Source organism: Lycorma delicatula, chromosome 1, assembly GCF_047948215.1.
Source record: "Lycorma delicatula isolate Av1 chromosome 1, ASM4794821v1, whole genome shotgun sequence".
In the NCBI taxonomy this organism is placed as follows: Eukaryota; Metazoa; Arthropoda; class Insecta; order Hemiptera; family Fulgoridae; genus Lycorma; species Lycorma delicatula.
In genome coordinates, this window is record NC_134455.1 from 152,552,879 (window position 1) to 152,570,019 (window position 17,141).

General features: G+C 29.1%; 1 protein-coding gene across 5 annotated transcripts in view; it reads right to left on the reverse strand.

The window, feature by feature from the left end:
* Positions 1-17,141, reverse strand: part of cora (erythrocyte membrane protein band 4.1 like coracle) — a 208,161-nt gene that overhangs the window by 68,616 nt on the left and 122,404 nt on the right. For all 5 annotated transcript variants that reach the window (XM_075365229.1, XM_075365232.1, XM_075365231.1 and 2 more), the window contains exons 4-9: positions 16,237-16,315; positions 12,336-12,380; positions 10,365-10,544; positions 6,504-6,656; positions 5,046-5,231; positions 200-372 (exon numbers count right to left, since the gene is read on the reverse strand). In XM_075365229.1, the coding sequence (XP_075221344.1) occupies positions 200-372; positions 5,046-5,231; positions 6,504-6,656; positions 10,365-10,544; positions 12,336-12,380; positions 16,237-16,315 (816 nt within the window). The remainder of the gene's footprint in view (positions 1-199; positions 373-5,045; positions 5,232-6,503; positions 6,657-10,364; positions 10,545-12,335; positions 12,381-16,236; positions 16,316-17,141) is intronic.

The window sequence follows — 17,141 nt, forward strand, 5'->3', positions numbered from 1 at the left end:
TGTAAGATTCTACAATTTTAAGCGATAACAATTTGTAGCTAAATGGGTAAGGAATAGAAAACAAATTAATGACATAATAAGATTTAACTTAAGTATAAACATTAAGTGCCTAAACCTTGATGTTTCAAATAAAATAAATTCTAGATGCACAAATTAACATAAAATCAACTATGAAAAAAATTATACATATAACACTTACTATCCATGCTGCGTGATGTTAAGCGCCGCCCACTGAGACTGCGTTCAAACTGAGGAGCCGGTCGATCGATTGGTGTAGTGCTTGTTTCGTGAAGTGTTCTTCGAGAATAACGGAATTTTGAGCCTAATCTTGGGAAAAGTCCAGCTTTTGGAGGAGGTTCCAATGTTGTTAACCTGTAAATTGAAGTTTACTAAAGTTAAGTTGCTTTAATCAATAGTCAAGCATAATGCTGCCACGATTACAAACATTTTCAATGTGTAACACTCTTAGCAAATCATGGTCATGTTCTTCTATAGCATGGATATGCTCATTTATATCAATCTATCATTTGATTACAAAGTCTATCATTTGATTTCTTAACACAGAAGATGTAATGCTGTTGAAATCCATCATGAGTTGTGGGCTTAGTTTATGGGCTTACAGTAAATGAAAGGTAAGACAATCAATATTAGTTCCAAACATAAGTCATACAAATATACATAATTAAGAGAGGAGTGAAAGGCATAGCGTTCAAACAGATGACTTTTTTCAACAAAGAAATGGAAACTTAAATTAAAACAGAAATTTCCTGATATTTCACTACAAGAGTTTCAATGTATCCTTACATTGTGGAGTGTGATAGTTTAGTGGAAAAATAATCTATTAAAAAATAGATCTTAAACCACTGACTTAAATGCAGAAAAATAAAAGCATGGCATATACATATAGATTTTAGGACCTTATAAGAAACGGACCAATTTTTCCAAATATCATGGTAATGAAACATAGATTTCTTACACAAAGCAAAGTTAAAACAAAATTTACACATTTGAATCATAAGAGTTCAATAGAGGAAAAAAATTCAAGCAGATCCAGTCAAAACGAAAGCAGGACTATTGGACTATTGTTTTAAAAAAAAGTTGTCCTTCAGGTAGATTTCATAGAACTGAGAAAAAATTAAGTGAAGGTGAGAAATTTCAAACTGAAATACAACATTCAAAATCCAGCAATGAGGAACATTCTTATTTAAGATAATGTACACTCATATATTTCAAAGACATAGATTTTTGATGGAACATTCTGATCTCTTAAATCCTAGCTCTTACAGACTTAAAAATCCAATCCTTCACCTTGAGTTGTTAAAGAGATGGAGGTATTGCAAGCACTGAACTGACTGAAATCCTAGAAAGCAGAACTCATGCGCATTATTATTTTACACAATACATATAAAACAATTTTTTTTATGTAGAAAAATAGTGAAGATATGTAAAAACAATGAATCGTAATTATTTTTTTCATTTTGGTCTTTATTAATAAACTTAGTCTTTACTTTTGGTTTAGATTTCATACTGGCAAGTATATTAGTAAAAATAATTTAATGAATTAGTATTATATTCTACACTCTCAAAGTTATTTTGAATAATATCTGGAGAGTAAATTATTTTATTTATATTTAATTAAATGCATTAACATATTTGATTTAATTATAAATGTGAATAATTAACTAACAAGAAATAAGTACATGTTCTTTTATAATCCTTTAACATATATATTTGTAACTATCTGTTTCATTTCAATTCGTATAATCCAGAAATGTTATCTTATTTAATTCAAATATGTTTTGTACCAAACACATTTTTTTCACTAACATCTTAGATTAAGTAATAAAATGCAAACAGAATTTTTGTTCTTCTTGAATAAAAACCCACAATGATTAAAACAACCTTTCAAATGAATTAACTGTTGGTGTAAATAGTGATTAAACAAAATTAAAAACTTTTCAATAATTTTAATTTTTTTTATATATAATAAAAATTTGCTTGCTACTATACGGTCTACCATCATCATGAGGTCAGGAAAGTAGTGCTACAAAAAAGAGGTGCCAAAATGCTGAATTTGTACCCCCACAATTTTTTTCATGAAATTTTTCAAATTAACTACTACTTATATTTTTATTATTTTCTTTTTTGATTTTTTTCCAGAGACTGTTATTTTAGGCATTAAAAAAATAAGGGTAATTATTTTAACAATTTATTTTTGTATTATTAATTAGTAAGACAAATGGGTCAATAAATCTGAAGTGTCCCAAAAAAACATAAGCTGTTTGCTTGACCAATTAAAAAAAAATTGAATCTTACCCACTTGTTTCCTACATGTTTCAAGACCTTAAAACTATTTAAAAAATTTTTTATTTAAGCAATTTACCTGTGTTGACCAATTTTGTTACAATGCACACACCTATTTTTGTAATTCTATGGGTTTACGGAAAAAGTCATATTTAAAAAACTACTGCTCCTGGAAGGATGAAACAAAAAGCAGTTTATTCATATTTTCTGATAGCAAATGATTGGTGCAGTGCTTTATTTACCTATCTCTCTTCTTTCTATGAGAAAACTACCAATAGAGTTGAACATGAAAAACTGTGAAATTTCACTTTTGGTAATTTTTTCCAAGAGGCAGGGAATTAAAATTTTTATCACCTGCGCCATGAGAGTTATTTGAAGTCAAAATTTGAATTTTTAAAAAAAGTTAGTTTTTAAAAATTCATAAAAATTTAGGGGTACTTATATCACCATTAATATTATTTATGGTAAAACTGCTAACATATAAAAAAATAATTCAAACTGTGTATGCCATCCCTGGACCAATCTTTTACCTTGAGAAAATATGAATAAACTGTCTTTTGTTTCATCCTTCCAGGAGCAATAATTTTTTATTATGATTTTTTTCCGTAAACCCTTACGGAAAAAATAGAAAACCCTTTTTTATAGAAATAGATAAACCCTTTATAAATCACACAAATAAGTGTGTGCAAATAACAAAAATGGCTGCTGTAGCAGCCATTTTTGTTATGTGCACATTATTTTTTTTAACAGTTGTTTAAAAAAATAGTTTTAAGATCCTGAAACATATATGAAATAAGTGGTTAAGTTTCAATTTTTTTTGAGTTGGTCAAGCAGGCACCCTTGGATCACTTCAAATTGATTGACCCAAATGGAGTAGTTTGGTTATAAAAAGACAACAATGTTATTATTATATGATCAGCATTACTTTCAAAAATTCAAATTGATAATGCAACATTCAAATTCATAATTTGTATTATATAGAATAGACCAAAAAATTTGTTTCAAAATGTCTTATCAATAAGTCTGAATAACCAAAAATCTTTTATGTTATTTTCTTTCTACTAATAGACTTTTATAATCAATGGTTGATTTTTTAATCTTTTTTTTAATACTTTTATTTATAGTCACATCAACAATAAAAGTCATTAGTGATTTATCAGTGTAATGTAATTGTACCAGTAAATTTGTAGTCTTGAGCAAACTCAGGTCGACTACTCCTGAGATGTGTGGTTAATTGAAACCCAACCACCAAAGAACAGATCGTGATATCCACGATCTACTATTCAAATCCAAATAATCTTTATTAGGATTTGAACCTGAGAACTTTGACTTCAAAAACAGCTGATTTACAAGTTTACCCCTAGACCAACCTGGTGGTTTTTTTTAATCTTTCTAAAAGAAGCGATTGTATAGATAATAAATATTACAATTTTGCAATATTTGCAAATAACAACTTAAACAAGAAAATTGTATTTTTAATTTAAAAAAAAAAATCTTACTTGTATTTAAATTTTTTATAAAAGTTCCCAGACAAATATAAAAGACTATCTTCACGTTCAGGTAATCTGCATTGCCACATTTGTGTGAAATTTTTTAATGTTTGCTGCTTCTGTTTTTCACTCATTTTTTTAATTTAAATTGAAATTTACAAGTAATTTTTACACCTTTTCTTATTAAATTTATTATTTTTTTTATTGACAATATTTAAACAAGTCATGAATAAAAAATATTTTGGAATACAATTAAAAGTTAGTATTAATATTAGTAAACATTAAATTAAAAGTTAGTATTAATATTCGGTGGATGTACATACACCGAAAGCCACTGATCGAAACTGAAGCTTCATGAAAAATAAAAACAGTGCAAAACTATTCTTTTATTGTTGATAATTATCCTTTGAAATTTTGCCAACTTTATGACTAACTATACAATTTTTATGAAAATATTATTAGTTTCTTATTGCAAGAATATAGAACCCAAGGGTTAATGTCATAAAATAAGAAAAGTAAATACCCTACAAAACATTGTATAAAAGACTTATAGAAATGGAGGAATTTGTACCCATTATTTTTTTCAAGTAACATGAATGCAGAATGTAAACAATTATTCTTCCAGCTTTGAAAAAAAAGAAGATAATCTTTCCAAGATTTAGTAAAGTAATGGAACACATCTCGACTTTGAAAAAATTGTGGAACATTGGTCTGGCCCTACTACATCGCTGCATGAGGTCTACTAGTACAGTAAATGCAGTCTACTGTACCACATTATGTTAACAACTGTTAATAATTTGTATACTTAATGTACATTAAATGAGGTTAATAAATGAAATGAGTGTTAGATTAAGTTTAGTTAGGCATCATACGAAGTTCAGTAAACAGAAATTATGTTATCTAACCAAAACTAATCTAATGCTCACTAGCCTTGTCAAATTAACATTAACTATACAAATTTACATAATTTGATGTAATTTATAATATTAGTTTACTATTTAAAATAAATTAAGTGGGATGCTAACCACTAAAAATGAAATATTATTTATTTTTTAATAAATTATATTACTTAAGTGAGTGCTACTTTAGACTCATGATGATGGTAGACTGCATACTAAAGTAACACCAAATTCTGTTTAGTTTTACCTAACGCTTCATTAAAAATCTAGGAAGGCATCAACTAATTTATTTTTACTCTAAAGCATTCATTATATTAAACGTTAAAGTAAAAGCCACAAATATAATACTCACCTAAAGAAGGTGTGGTGTTCTGCACATGTTTTCCATAATTTTTTTGCAGCCCGAAGGCTACTTAATTTAAAACCAACTGTTGACTGATACTGTTCAAATTCACCAGGCCTTATTTTTACATAAAAGTAGTGACCTTTGTAGGAAATCTTCAGTATCTTTGGCCAAGCAAACCTGTTTATCCTTAATCTGCAATTGAAAAAAAAAAAACAGTGAAATAAGAATCATAAATTCATATAGAGTAATTGAATAAATCTGTAAATATATCAAACTCTTCTTCTAAGCCATAACAGATAAATAATAAATAAACATTTTGAGATATGTCAGTTATTCCTACAATTGGCGCTCCTTTATTTCTGTGGTGAAAAAAAATGTTTTGTATGCATCATTAAAGATTTTCTTTTTAAATCTGACTTTAATTGCAACAAATATAATGTATGTATATATATATATATATATATATATATATATATATATACACACACACACATATATTAAAAAAAGTAAAGTAAAATCTGTAAAAAGAGTAAAAAATGTAAATAAAACACAAGTTAGTAACATCATGACCAATACTCAAGCAATCAGCTGGCTTTCAGCAGCTGTAGCAATTTGTAAAATTGTCAATGAATAAAAATTAGACTATTGTATGTGATTTTTTTTCAAATGAAACACCAATTATTTACTATAAGCAATTATGTAACAATCATTTTTCCAATATACACTGTTCCTACATAAATTGTATACAAACTGACAACTGCCAATTCTGGAATCAATAAGCACATTATACAGTTACTGAAGTCTTAACAAATTGATAGTTATCACATGATAAAAAATCTATCTGCCTTTTTTTACAATCAAAAGTAATTTATAAAAGCATCAAACTATAACAAATAAAATGTATCTCAACAGATTTAGAATCAAAAACAAACTGTAAACAAATATCACTGCCTACTTTATAGTACTACTGCAAATCTGTAAACAGACTAGAAACTTGAGTCTCACTTCCCATAAAGTTCCATCCCATAAAGAAAAAATGAAACAACAATAATTTAGGACTTACATTTAAGATAATTCCTTATTTGCAGATAAGGCTACATTCATAACCAAGTATGCAATTAGATCTTCTTAAATTAAGTCCTGGACAAAATGGTGTATTTATTACTATACTTACACAATACCATAAACACCTCTGAAAGAGCATCCTAAAGCATATGACAATAAAAGTACGAGTATGTATACTTATCGATGCAAGAAAACAAGTTCAAACCTGCACCTTTAGTTAAGCAGTACTAAATGTGTTTCACTCAAAATGCATACTCAAATGTTACATGTTGCTGAATGTTGTTATAGCTGTTAGTAATGCAACCAAAGAAAGCATAAAATTACAATTAAAGATTATCAGTTTATAGGCAAATAAGTTAATAGAAATTCACCTTTAGTAATTAATTAATGGATTAATACCTGTCAGTGTAAACAAGGATTCCAGTAGCACAAACTCCAAGCATTATATCTACACCTTCTGAATCTTTACATGGATGAAGGTCAACACCATACATAGCTAATCTCTTGGCATTTTCAAGATAATGTAATTCTGCTTCGGCTGGAGTTTGTCCTCTGTAAAATACATTTGTTAATAATAATTATCTATAAAGAATAATGAGAAACAATCGGCATTTTCAGTCCTAATACTTGATCTGTTTTATAATATGGTAAATTAATTAACTGGATATAATTAGTAATGGAAAACCATAAATTAACAACACTCCTAGGATTAGTCATGAGTCCATTCTATACTGATGTGGTTCACTGTATACATCAACTGAACCACTTCAACAGCAGATCCTTCACTGTTTATATTTCACTAGCACCAATTATATAGTGCAATCAAAAATTGAATAAATTACTGAATCACTAATGTTATTTACACAATGTATGGCTAACCAAAAGGCCATTTACACAATAATCTCTATACAGCACACACTGTTATAAAATCTTCTTCATATATTTAAATATGATATTCAAAATTTGATCAGAACTGAATGATGGAACAGTATTACTTCTATTACCAGAAGCTCATGGTCGAATGGATTAACATGAGTAAGTACAAATTTCATAATGATTTGATATTAGCGTAAATATATATATATATATATATATATATATATTTTTAATAAACATTATTTACTTTTAATAGAACATGTTAAGTAAAATATTAAAAGACATTTTCTTCTTAAATCAATAACTTTACAGTTTATTTAAACAATCATCTTTTAGTAAAAAAAAAGGAATGCTTCAGTTTAATTTTTTTTAAGCACATACAACATCAAGAGCAATAAAGTTATATCATGGATCTAATGCAGCATTTTGGCATTTTTTATAGTAATAATCTGAAATAAAATAAACAACACATTTTTATCTGCAATTTGCAATACTGAAATATACAGTAATACTTTATTTTTTATTTTTACAAACAGAGATAATAATGTAAAATAGAAGCATGAATATGTCTTTTATTCAATATTTGTAAATATCATTAACTATGTCATTAGGAAATAATAATATTTAACACCATAAAACAAAATATAAAAAAAATTGAAATTACTAAAATACTGTTACATACATTTGTCAAAAACTGAATGAAACTTGTGTCACAAAATTTCTACATATTTTGACACATACATATAAGCACAATAAAAGGATATGAATATTTAACTTTTATACTGTAATTAAGAAAGAATGGGTTCATAAACTAAATGATTGACCTTCACCTTAGTCTTTCAGTGTATATTTTACAATGTCTGTCAAAAGTTTAAGGACCATCCCCTAAATTATACATTACTGCTTCCTGTCCTTATACTTTTGCAACCGTACATGCTAGACATCAGCCAAATAACCCTTAAAATGAATAGTATTTAACATATTCAACCTCTCTATATTTTATAGAACCAATTCTATTATAATTTGTACATTTTAAAAAGAGCATAAAATGTATGGTGAAATTTAATTTACAAAAATTATTACTCCAGAATGGGTACACCTAGACTAATGAATTTTGGTATGTGAATAGGCTTGCAGGAAGGCACATTAAGCCAGTCTCCTTTTATAAAAAAAAAAGTGAGATCTTAGTCACGGGCCTGAACACATCTTTTTTCAGCTCTTTTTGCATAAAAATTTGCTGTTCTAACTTTGCTCGAGTTTGTAATTGGCACCCATATTAATGTCAAACAGCCACACCAATTTAATCAGGATCTGGGGAGTTAGTAGCACTCTAAAGTTAGTAGAGTTAGTAGCACTAAACAACTGATTCCCACTACTTATCATTGTCTGATCAATCTTACTATAAGTGTGTTTTAGGTTAACTTCTTTACTTAAAAATTAAAAAATGATCTGAAAGTCCATGAATACTAATGTGAAGTATCAGATTGTTGGGATGTGGAAGAGTGACTTAAGCTATAGAGATTGCAGAAAAACTTGGAAGTGTCAAAAAACCGAATGGAACAGATGGTAAAAAAAATCTAAAACTGCTACTGTCGCTGATGCTTCCCATAAGGACAGGCCTAGACTAACCTCAACAAGAACTGACTACAAAGTCATAAATATAAATAAACAAGATAATAGAGTTAGTTTACCTGATCTTTGGTAGAAGTTAAGGATAGTCTGGACATTAACATCAGTGCTAAAACCCTAGGCTGTCGTCTGAGAAAAACTGGGTTGATGCCTTACATAGCCTTGTGTAAACATCTGCTTATTGAACAAGCTAAGAAAAGGCGAATGAGATGGTGTTATGAGAGGCATATTTGGATGCAAGAAGCCTGGCAAAGATGTGTTTATCAGATAAAAGTAGATTCAAACTGTATCCTATACAGTTTGAGTCTGGGGGTATATAACCTATAAAGCCAGGAGAACTGTACATTACTGATGGATCAGTCAATAACCAGAAGTACGTGCAAATATTGCAGGAATTAGTGGTTCCTTCAGTGAGTAGGCTAATGAAAGAGAATTATCTTTTCCAGCAAGATAATGCTCCATATCATCAGAGTTGCTTTATGGTAGACTGGTTCAAAGACAAGGCTATTGCACGGCTACCATGGAGAGTATGCTTGCCAAACTGACCCACAATCCCATATAGAACTTCTGGAATTCTATGGATCAAGTTGGCCAAGAGAAAGCCAAATCAAAGGAAGATTTGAAGCAGAATATGGGTGCACTTTGGCGAGATGTCACTGTCAACGAATGCAGGAGGCTGATTGATTCAATGCAAGATCATGTGAAGGTGGTCTGAAGAGCCAACAGAGGGCACATTAATTACTAACTGTAAGATGGTTCTTTTTGATTTTTTTTTTTGTAAAAATGTTTAAATAAATATAGAGAAACCTCAAATTTTGTGCTTTTTTCATGGTGTTCTTAAACTTTTGATAGACACTTTAAAAGCACAGTAAAAAATGCATGGATTTCTTATAAGAAAATGTGTATTTATTTTCCAGGAAAAGTAAAAGAAAGATACTTGAACAACATAGTTTAATGTCATGAAGAAAAATTAATAAAAATGTTAAATTAGCTTTAAATTAAAAAATGTCAAACGTCCAGCTTGGGCTGAGGTAAATTGGACAAATTTCTCAAATAAGACAGAAAAGAAAAAGGTCTATTTCATTTTCACTACCAGACAACTGGTTATTTTTTTTTACTGTAATGACTTGTGAATGATCTTTTTCCACTTTTATGCTAACACTGATTTACATGAACTTTTCATTTTATTATGAAACTGCTGGTTCCAAATTTTAGTCCTTATGACTTAAAATAGTTGACCAATCTGACCAAATTTTGCTGCTGATATAATTCACTCAAAGTTACATACAATAAATGTTTATTCATTATTTTATAAAACAAATTATCTATATAAAGAATTATCTAGTAAGCTAATAATCTAATATAAAGAATGATGACATTAACATTTATCAGAAGCAGTACTTTAAAACAAAATTTAGTTTTTTTGTTTAGAATTAAAATACTTTTACATAAAATAATTTTTGAATAATTTCTTTTCAAAAACATAAAAGTTAGAAATGTGTACAGACATGCTAAAAGCTGAGTGATAAATAATTTATATCAAAAAGTTAAATTAATATTCTGGTCAATTAAAATTAATATTGAATAAACTACTACTGTTACACTCCAAACATATTTGTGTTTGTGAAGGATGAATTCAGTAATTCTAAATCCATCCTTATTATATATATATATAAAATAGCACAAAAAAAAATATATAGCAATCAGGTAGCACAATGCTTTCAATTATACACACACACAATTATAAATACTAACTTATGGCCTTTATGGAGATCCATAATTTTTTCTTCAAGTTCAGCATTCTGGTTTGGAGAAAATCTGAAATCCTTCAAATAGAATGGATTGTTTTTATGTTCTTCTGGATCATAATCGCCAAGCTCAGATTGGACAAGATATGAACCCAAAAGAGCATATGTTACAAATGAACAAGGTAACCTAAAACAAAACAAAGAAGCATATAATTTAATATAATACAATAAAAAACGTAATACCCTTAACTGCATTAACCAATACAATTTTTTTTTCTCTTTAAATATTATCTTTTTTAATTCTTTATAAATGGTACTGTTTCCCTGTCATTCATCAAAGAACTATGAATACATGTGGGTGTAATCATAATTTTTCCCTGTAGACTGATGGTTAGTGTAATAAATCTCATGAGAATAAATGAAAATATGTGAAATATCTTCATCGTTTAATATTAATATATAAGTAAAACAGTTAAAATCAGGGGTAGACATTTGGTCTTTTTTTTATTAAAACAGTTTTTTTCATCAACATCCCAAAAGGGCTCAATGTCCACTACATGCTTGATTAAATTAAACAAACTATCATAAATGTGGCAAATTTTCATACTTTTACATTAATTAGAATTGAAATTTGTGAGAGAATTTACTTAATTTGAACATTACTAAATTTATCAAGTTTAGCTAAAAGCTTGAGCTATAAGTTGTTATTTTGTAAAAAAATGAAATAATAGTTTTTTTCTAGTTTCACGCAATTATTTTCCTTACAAGAATATGATTTAGAAAGATGCAGTCTATCACATTAATAAAAATATTCATTATAGGGCGTAGGATTCAAATTAACTAACTTCAATCTATTTAATTAAGATAACATATTTTAATTTCAGAGAAAGCAACTCAAACAGGTGCATCTTATTTCTTAAATGATTTACATAAATCGGTCATAAGAAAACCTGAGATATATTATATTGCAAAGGAACAAATTAATGTATCCCACTGTGCAGAGAATTAAGTACACTTTCTTAATAGGGTAGTTAATATTTTATGAGAAATAGCTAATTAATCTTTAGTATTTATAAGGTATTTCTAACAAGTACAATACAAAATTCCAATAAAGAAAATTAAACAATATTTCATATTAACATTGGCCAATTGTGATTTTTTTAAACTTCTAAAATGTAGTCAGTCCTCATAGAAAAAAATCACAAGGTCAACTGCAGTATTTCCAATCCCCCCCCAGATAATCCTCCTGGAGACCAGAGCTGCTTTAATATGAACACAGCCCAAGGGAGATTCAGGGGGATTTAATCATGTACAACTATCTTTGTACAGATGATCTTAACCAACATCGTGGACACCATGTGCCATGCCCATTCAGTCTGCAGCATAATCCCCATGATGTTATCTAGGGTAAGCATGCAGAATTCTCTCCAGCAAGCTTCCCTATACTGCAAGAATGGATTGCACTCAAGCACTGTGTTCTGTGGTGTCCTGTTCTCCAGATTAATCATATTAAATAGAGAGTCTCAATGTCTGTGTGCACAGGAATGCTTAAAAACAACAATGGCTAGTAAGGAACTAAGTCAACTTGTACCCCAATTCCACATGTTTGTATTCCAGCGTATTCCAGCCATCACTGGGGGTCCAGGATCAGTCTGTAGATCCATCTACCCTTTGTCAACTAATCCCATCTGTCCTACCTGTGAAAAAGTGAAACTCCTGCATCCACCTTACGGGCTGAGATGGTCCTGAACCCTAAGTATCTGCAATTTTATTATATATTTTTATGAGCCAAATTCCATACCAAATCAATAACGCTAAATGTCATAAATGCCCAACAAACTTAAACCACCCACTCGTGAATAAAACAAAGTTTACATTAATTTAATTAATGAGATAAAAAAATTAAATTTATAATCTATCTTATATAAAATACATATTATCATTACTTCAAATCTGGAATGACTGTAAAATTACTCACTTTCCATTTAAGATATCATTCCTAATTTGAAGACACAGTTGATACCTGTAATCATAAGAGCAAAGTTTTGGCATAAAAATAAGAATCTATAATTTATATCTACAGTGATCTTAAAAAAAAAATAAAATTGAAAAATGGACAAGCTGGAGAATTCAGGGAAGTTATAGAGAAATCATTCAAATGGTGATTGGAATAATCTACAGTGGAACACTCTAAAATTACCTTTTTGAAAATATATTGCTGTTCAAGTCAGGATAATAACAGGAAGTCAGCTACCTTAATAAGATCAAGCTAGTAAGAGCAACAATATATTGAAAAAAATTAAGAAAGAAAGTGGCTCAGGATCAGTCAGGAGGGAGGCTGTTTTCAGATTGTATTCTTATAGGGGAAGGGGTTTCCCCCCAATAAGAATCCAAATGATGAACTGTATTTTTAATAATGTATTCTTAATTTTTTTTTAGTTAATCTATTCCAAGGATGGAATAGATTAGAAAGAAAGCAAGGTTAGAAGATAGCAGTGAAAATAAGAAAAGTATTGATACAGTTGCAAGATACAGAGGAGAGCAAGGTGTAAAATTATTTAAGTAATTTGCATACTTAAAAATTGGAAAACAGAAAAATAATAGAAGCAATGTTCCACAATGATCTAGTTTTACTGAAATGTCAGAAGTCCAGTATGGTATAAGAAGTGCCTATTACTACCTATCTATCCAAAACTTACATATCCAGCAGGAAGCAGGGTACTGTAGGGACAGGAAGTAGAATGCAATCACCAGAAATGAAATATCGAGAAGCATACTGTGGAAAATGGAAAACTATAAAAGGCAAAATAAAAATTTAAGAAAATATGTTGGGTGAGGATAAAATGCTGGGTAGAAAGTAGTAAACCAACCCAAGATCTTTTGAAACAAAGGAAGGCAGTAGACCTGGAGCAGCAGAACCCACAAAATATGTATACAAAACAGGTATTTAAAAAAAAACTAAAATACAATATTTTTAAATTATACAGGTAGATCATACTATCAAAGTCATTTCATAATATTCTTATACATTATCTACTTTTATATTATATAAACATGCATTAGTCCATTTAGGTTTCCAAAGATATGATGAGGTCTCCCGACAAAATACAGTAGAGCAATGATAATGAATGGGCTCAGATTGGAGTAGTCTTCAGATGTACAAGGTGTGTTCAAAAAGTAACAAGAATTTTGAAATTTCATGGGTTGTATTAGTTCGATTCTTGAAATTTTTTCATTGTTGTATTGGTAAACATGTTTGAAAAGTATCTGTACATTTTTAGCCATATTGGATGTTTAGTCTGTTGTCAGCTGTCAAAAGGATAACACGTGTTTTGGTATGATCTGCAATTTTTTATTTGTATAAATAATGGATCAGAGAATTTGTATTAAATTTTGCTATAAGAATGGAATAAAGGGTAGCAATGTTTTAAAAATGTTAAATATTGCTTTTCGTGAGTCTGCTATGAGTAAACCAAGGTTTTACGAATGGTATAAGCGTTTCCAAGAAGGTCATGAAGTTGTTGAAGATGATGAGTGCCCTAGACGCCCCAGCACATCAGCTGATGAAAACATGGAAAAAGTGAATGAAATTATTATGAATGATCACTAAATCACTTATGATGTTGGGATATCAACTGGCTCATGCTATGAAATTTTTTCAGATGTTTTGGGTATAAAATGTGTCAGCAAAATCTGTTCCAAAACTGTTGAATTTCAATCAAAAACAGTGGCCAATGGATGTTGCTCAGGAGTTGCTAAATGAAGTCAACAATGATGCATGAAACGTGTCATAACAGATGATGAAACATGGATTTATGGATATGATGTTGAAACTAAGGCTCAACCATCCCAGTGGAGGCATTCTCGATCACCAAGACCGAAAAAAGCTCAACAAGTATGGTTGAACATGAAGGTTATGCTCACCATGTTCTTCAATTGTAATGGCATAGAGCAACATGAGTCCTTGCCACAAGGTCAAACGATCAATAAGGAGTATTATCTACAAGTTCAATGCCGTTTGCATGAAGCAATCTGGAAAAAAAACCACCCAAATTTATGGTGAAACAATTCATGGCTTTTGCACCACAATAATGCGCCTGTTCACACTTCATTGCTTGTTCGTCAATTCTTAGCCAAAAACAAAACTGTAATGATATCTCAGCCACCATATTCACCAGATAAGGCCCTGTGTGACTTTTTTCTATTTTCAAAAATAAAGGGAACCTTAAAGGGACGTCGTTTTTCAAGCATAGATGAAATTAAAAGCAAATAGCTGAAATAGCTAAACACTATTCCAAAGATCAAGTTCCAAAGTATTCTGGGGATTGAAAAAAGCGCTTCCTTTATAAGTGTATAATATCTAATGGGGATTATTTTGAAGGGGATAACATTAAAATAGATGAATAAATAAAATTCTTTCTAAAAAACAAAAATGCTTGTTACTTTTTGAAACACCTCGTATGCACAGATAATCAATAACGGTAATGCAATACATCATCAACAAGATGAAGAAGCATGGTGTGCTGGTTTGTTTGCTGTATGTATTCACATTTTTATTTTGAATAAAGCATTTCTTGTCATCTGTGCTATGTTTTTCAAACTAATAGAAATCACTGATAACATTAATAGCTCTAAACAAATACTTTTACATATATTAACAATTAATATTTTACATATATTATGTATAAACAAATACTGTTTATACATATTAAAACAATTTATTTTCACAAAGAAAAACATTATGTACGGTTCATATATAAAAATAATAGTGTGTTTACTAAAGCGAAAATTTTAAACATCAGTTCCAGAAGAAAACAATAAATAAATAAATATAAAACTAACATATTTTCCCCCTAAAATATGTCAAAAATAAAATAGGATAACAATTGATAAAACTGATAAATGTATTGTATATGTAGAAACTTCAAATAAAATTGACGTTCCCCTTTACAATATAAAAAAGAAAACACCATGCTTAAAGATTCAAAATTAAACTAATTAACCAGATGAAAAAACATGGTGCATTGGTTTGTTTGCTGCATGTGCTCACATTTTTATTTTGAATGAAGAACTTCTTGACAAAGTAGCAAACTGCATTTGCTTGCTTTATTTTTTTGGAAATTTTTTTTTGTTGAAAAAATAAAGCAAATCTATTGCAATTTTTTTAAAAATTATTTTGAATTTTTTTCATTGTAAAAGATTTTGTTGTTAGTACACTAATATCATGAACGTTATTTAGTTACAATTGGCAAATACATTTAATAAAATCATGAGTAATGAACATAAACCACGTTACATTTTTCATGCCTTTCTTCTAATGCCGATCAGTCAAAATGCGTACAGTTCAGAAGTAGATTCAGGATATTCTTAGATTTGCACAATTAGATTCAGTGACTGTTGTTTAACAAGGAAATCAGCATGTTTTAAATAAAGAGCCACTGCATGAAAATAATTGCTGTGGGATCATCAGCTTATTAGGTAGAAAAATTCTGGCAGGCCATCTATTTGTGATAAGTTGAATGGGGGAACTCCCATGGTTTGCATGGGAGAACTACATACAGAATCCAAAGAAATCTGTTCAAACTTGAACTCAAGAAACCGATTTTAATAATTATTTAAGATCAGTGATTTTAAAACTGATCATTGTTTACAAAGTTCTGAAAAATGTCTCTGCTTTTCAGGTAATAAACTATATTAAATTCATTCAGATTGTCTAAATATATCACAAGTTATCACAGTTTTTTTTACTTAAGTTCCCGCCAAAAATTACCACTCTTAAATCATTAAGACTTTGCTATCTTTATTTCTAATAACATCACAATTACAGTAATATTTAAATAAAAAGCATACACACACTGCAGTTTTTACAAATAGAATACCTTGTAATATCTTCCTTTAATCCAGCAGGATCTGGTGGATAAAATTTCACTTCAAAATTAAATACCCACTGCTGCTCATCTGAAAATAGGTTATAATAAAATTGTTAAGTTTAATTCAGAAGGCAAAAAGTATAAAATGAATGAATATTACTTTATAGATGATAATAGACCAATTCAAGACCGTTGGCAAGTGAAGTCATTTTCACTGTTTTTTGCAACTGAATGAAAAAGTTACAGATTCTAATGTAGCTAAAAAAAATTCAATAAGCATAAATTTGAAGTTACTGAGAGTAATATAAAAAAGAATTGAATAATTCTGAGGTTACTCATGACAGAAGTCATACATCCTGTTGCAAAATAAAGTTCCAATTATTTTTTTTAAAAGCATTTATCTCTTTTGAAACACAACTTCTATACTAGTTATAAGATGAATTCATGAGGAAATTCATGTACTCTTTTCTGGGCTAGTTTATAACACAATCAAAACTAAAAACATTTAAGTCAGTGATTATCAAATCAACTTTATTAAAATAGAAGACAGTATCTGATTAAGTAAAGCAATTTTCCATCTAGTTTAGTGTCAGTATACACACTATGCTAATTCAATCTATACCTACTTTCAATCTGGGTTAGATTTAGAGGAAACCATACTCTTTTAATAAAACTACTACTACTTATAATTTCAAATTTTTAAAAAAAAATATACCAATGGGATTTCAAAATTAATTTTTTCTCGAAATACTGCTATGGATATAAGATGCTATCCATTAACATCTCTAAAGCAAGAACAATATCTATCTTTAAAGGAAGCCATCGTAGCGTAACTTCTATAAAAGAACTGCAACTAAATATGTTTCTGTATTGGCATTTTATTACTACATCTAATCTTTGAAAACTTACAAGAA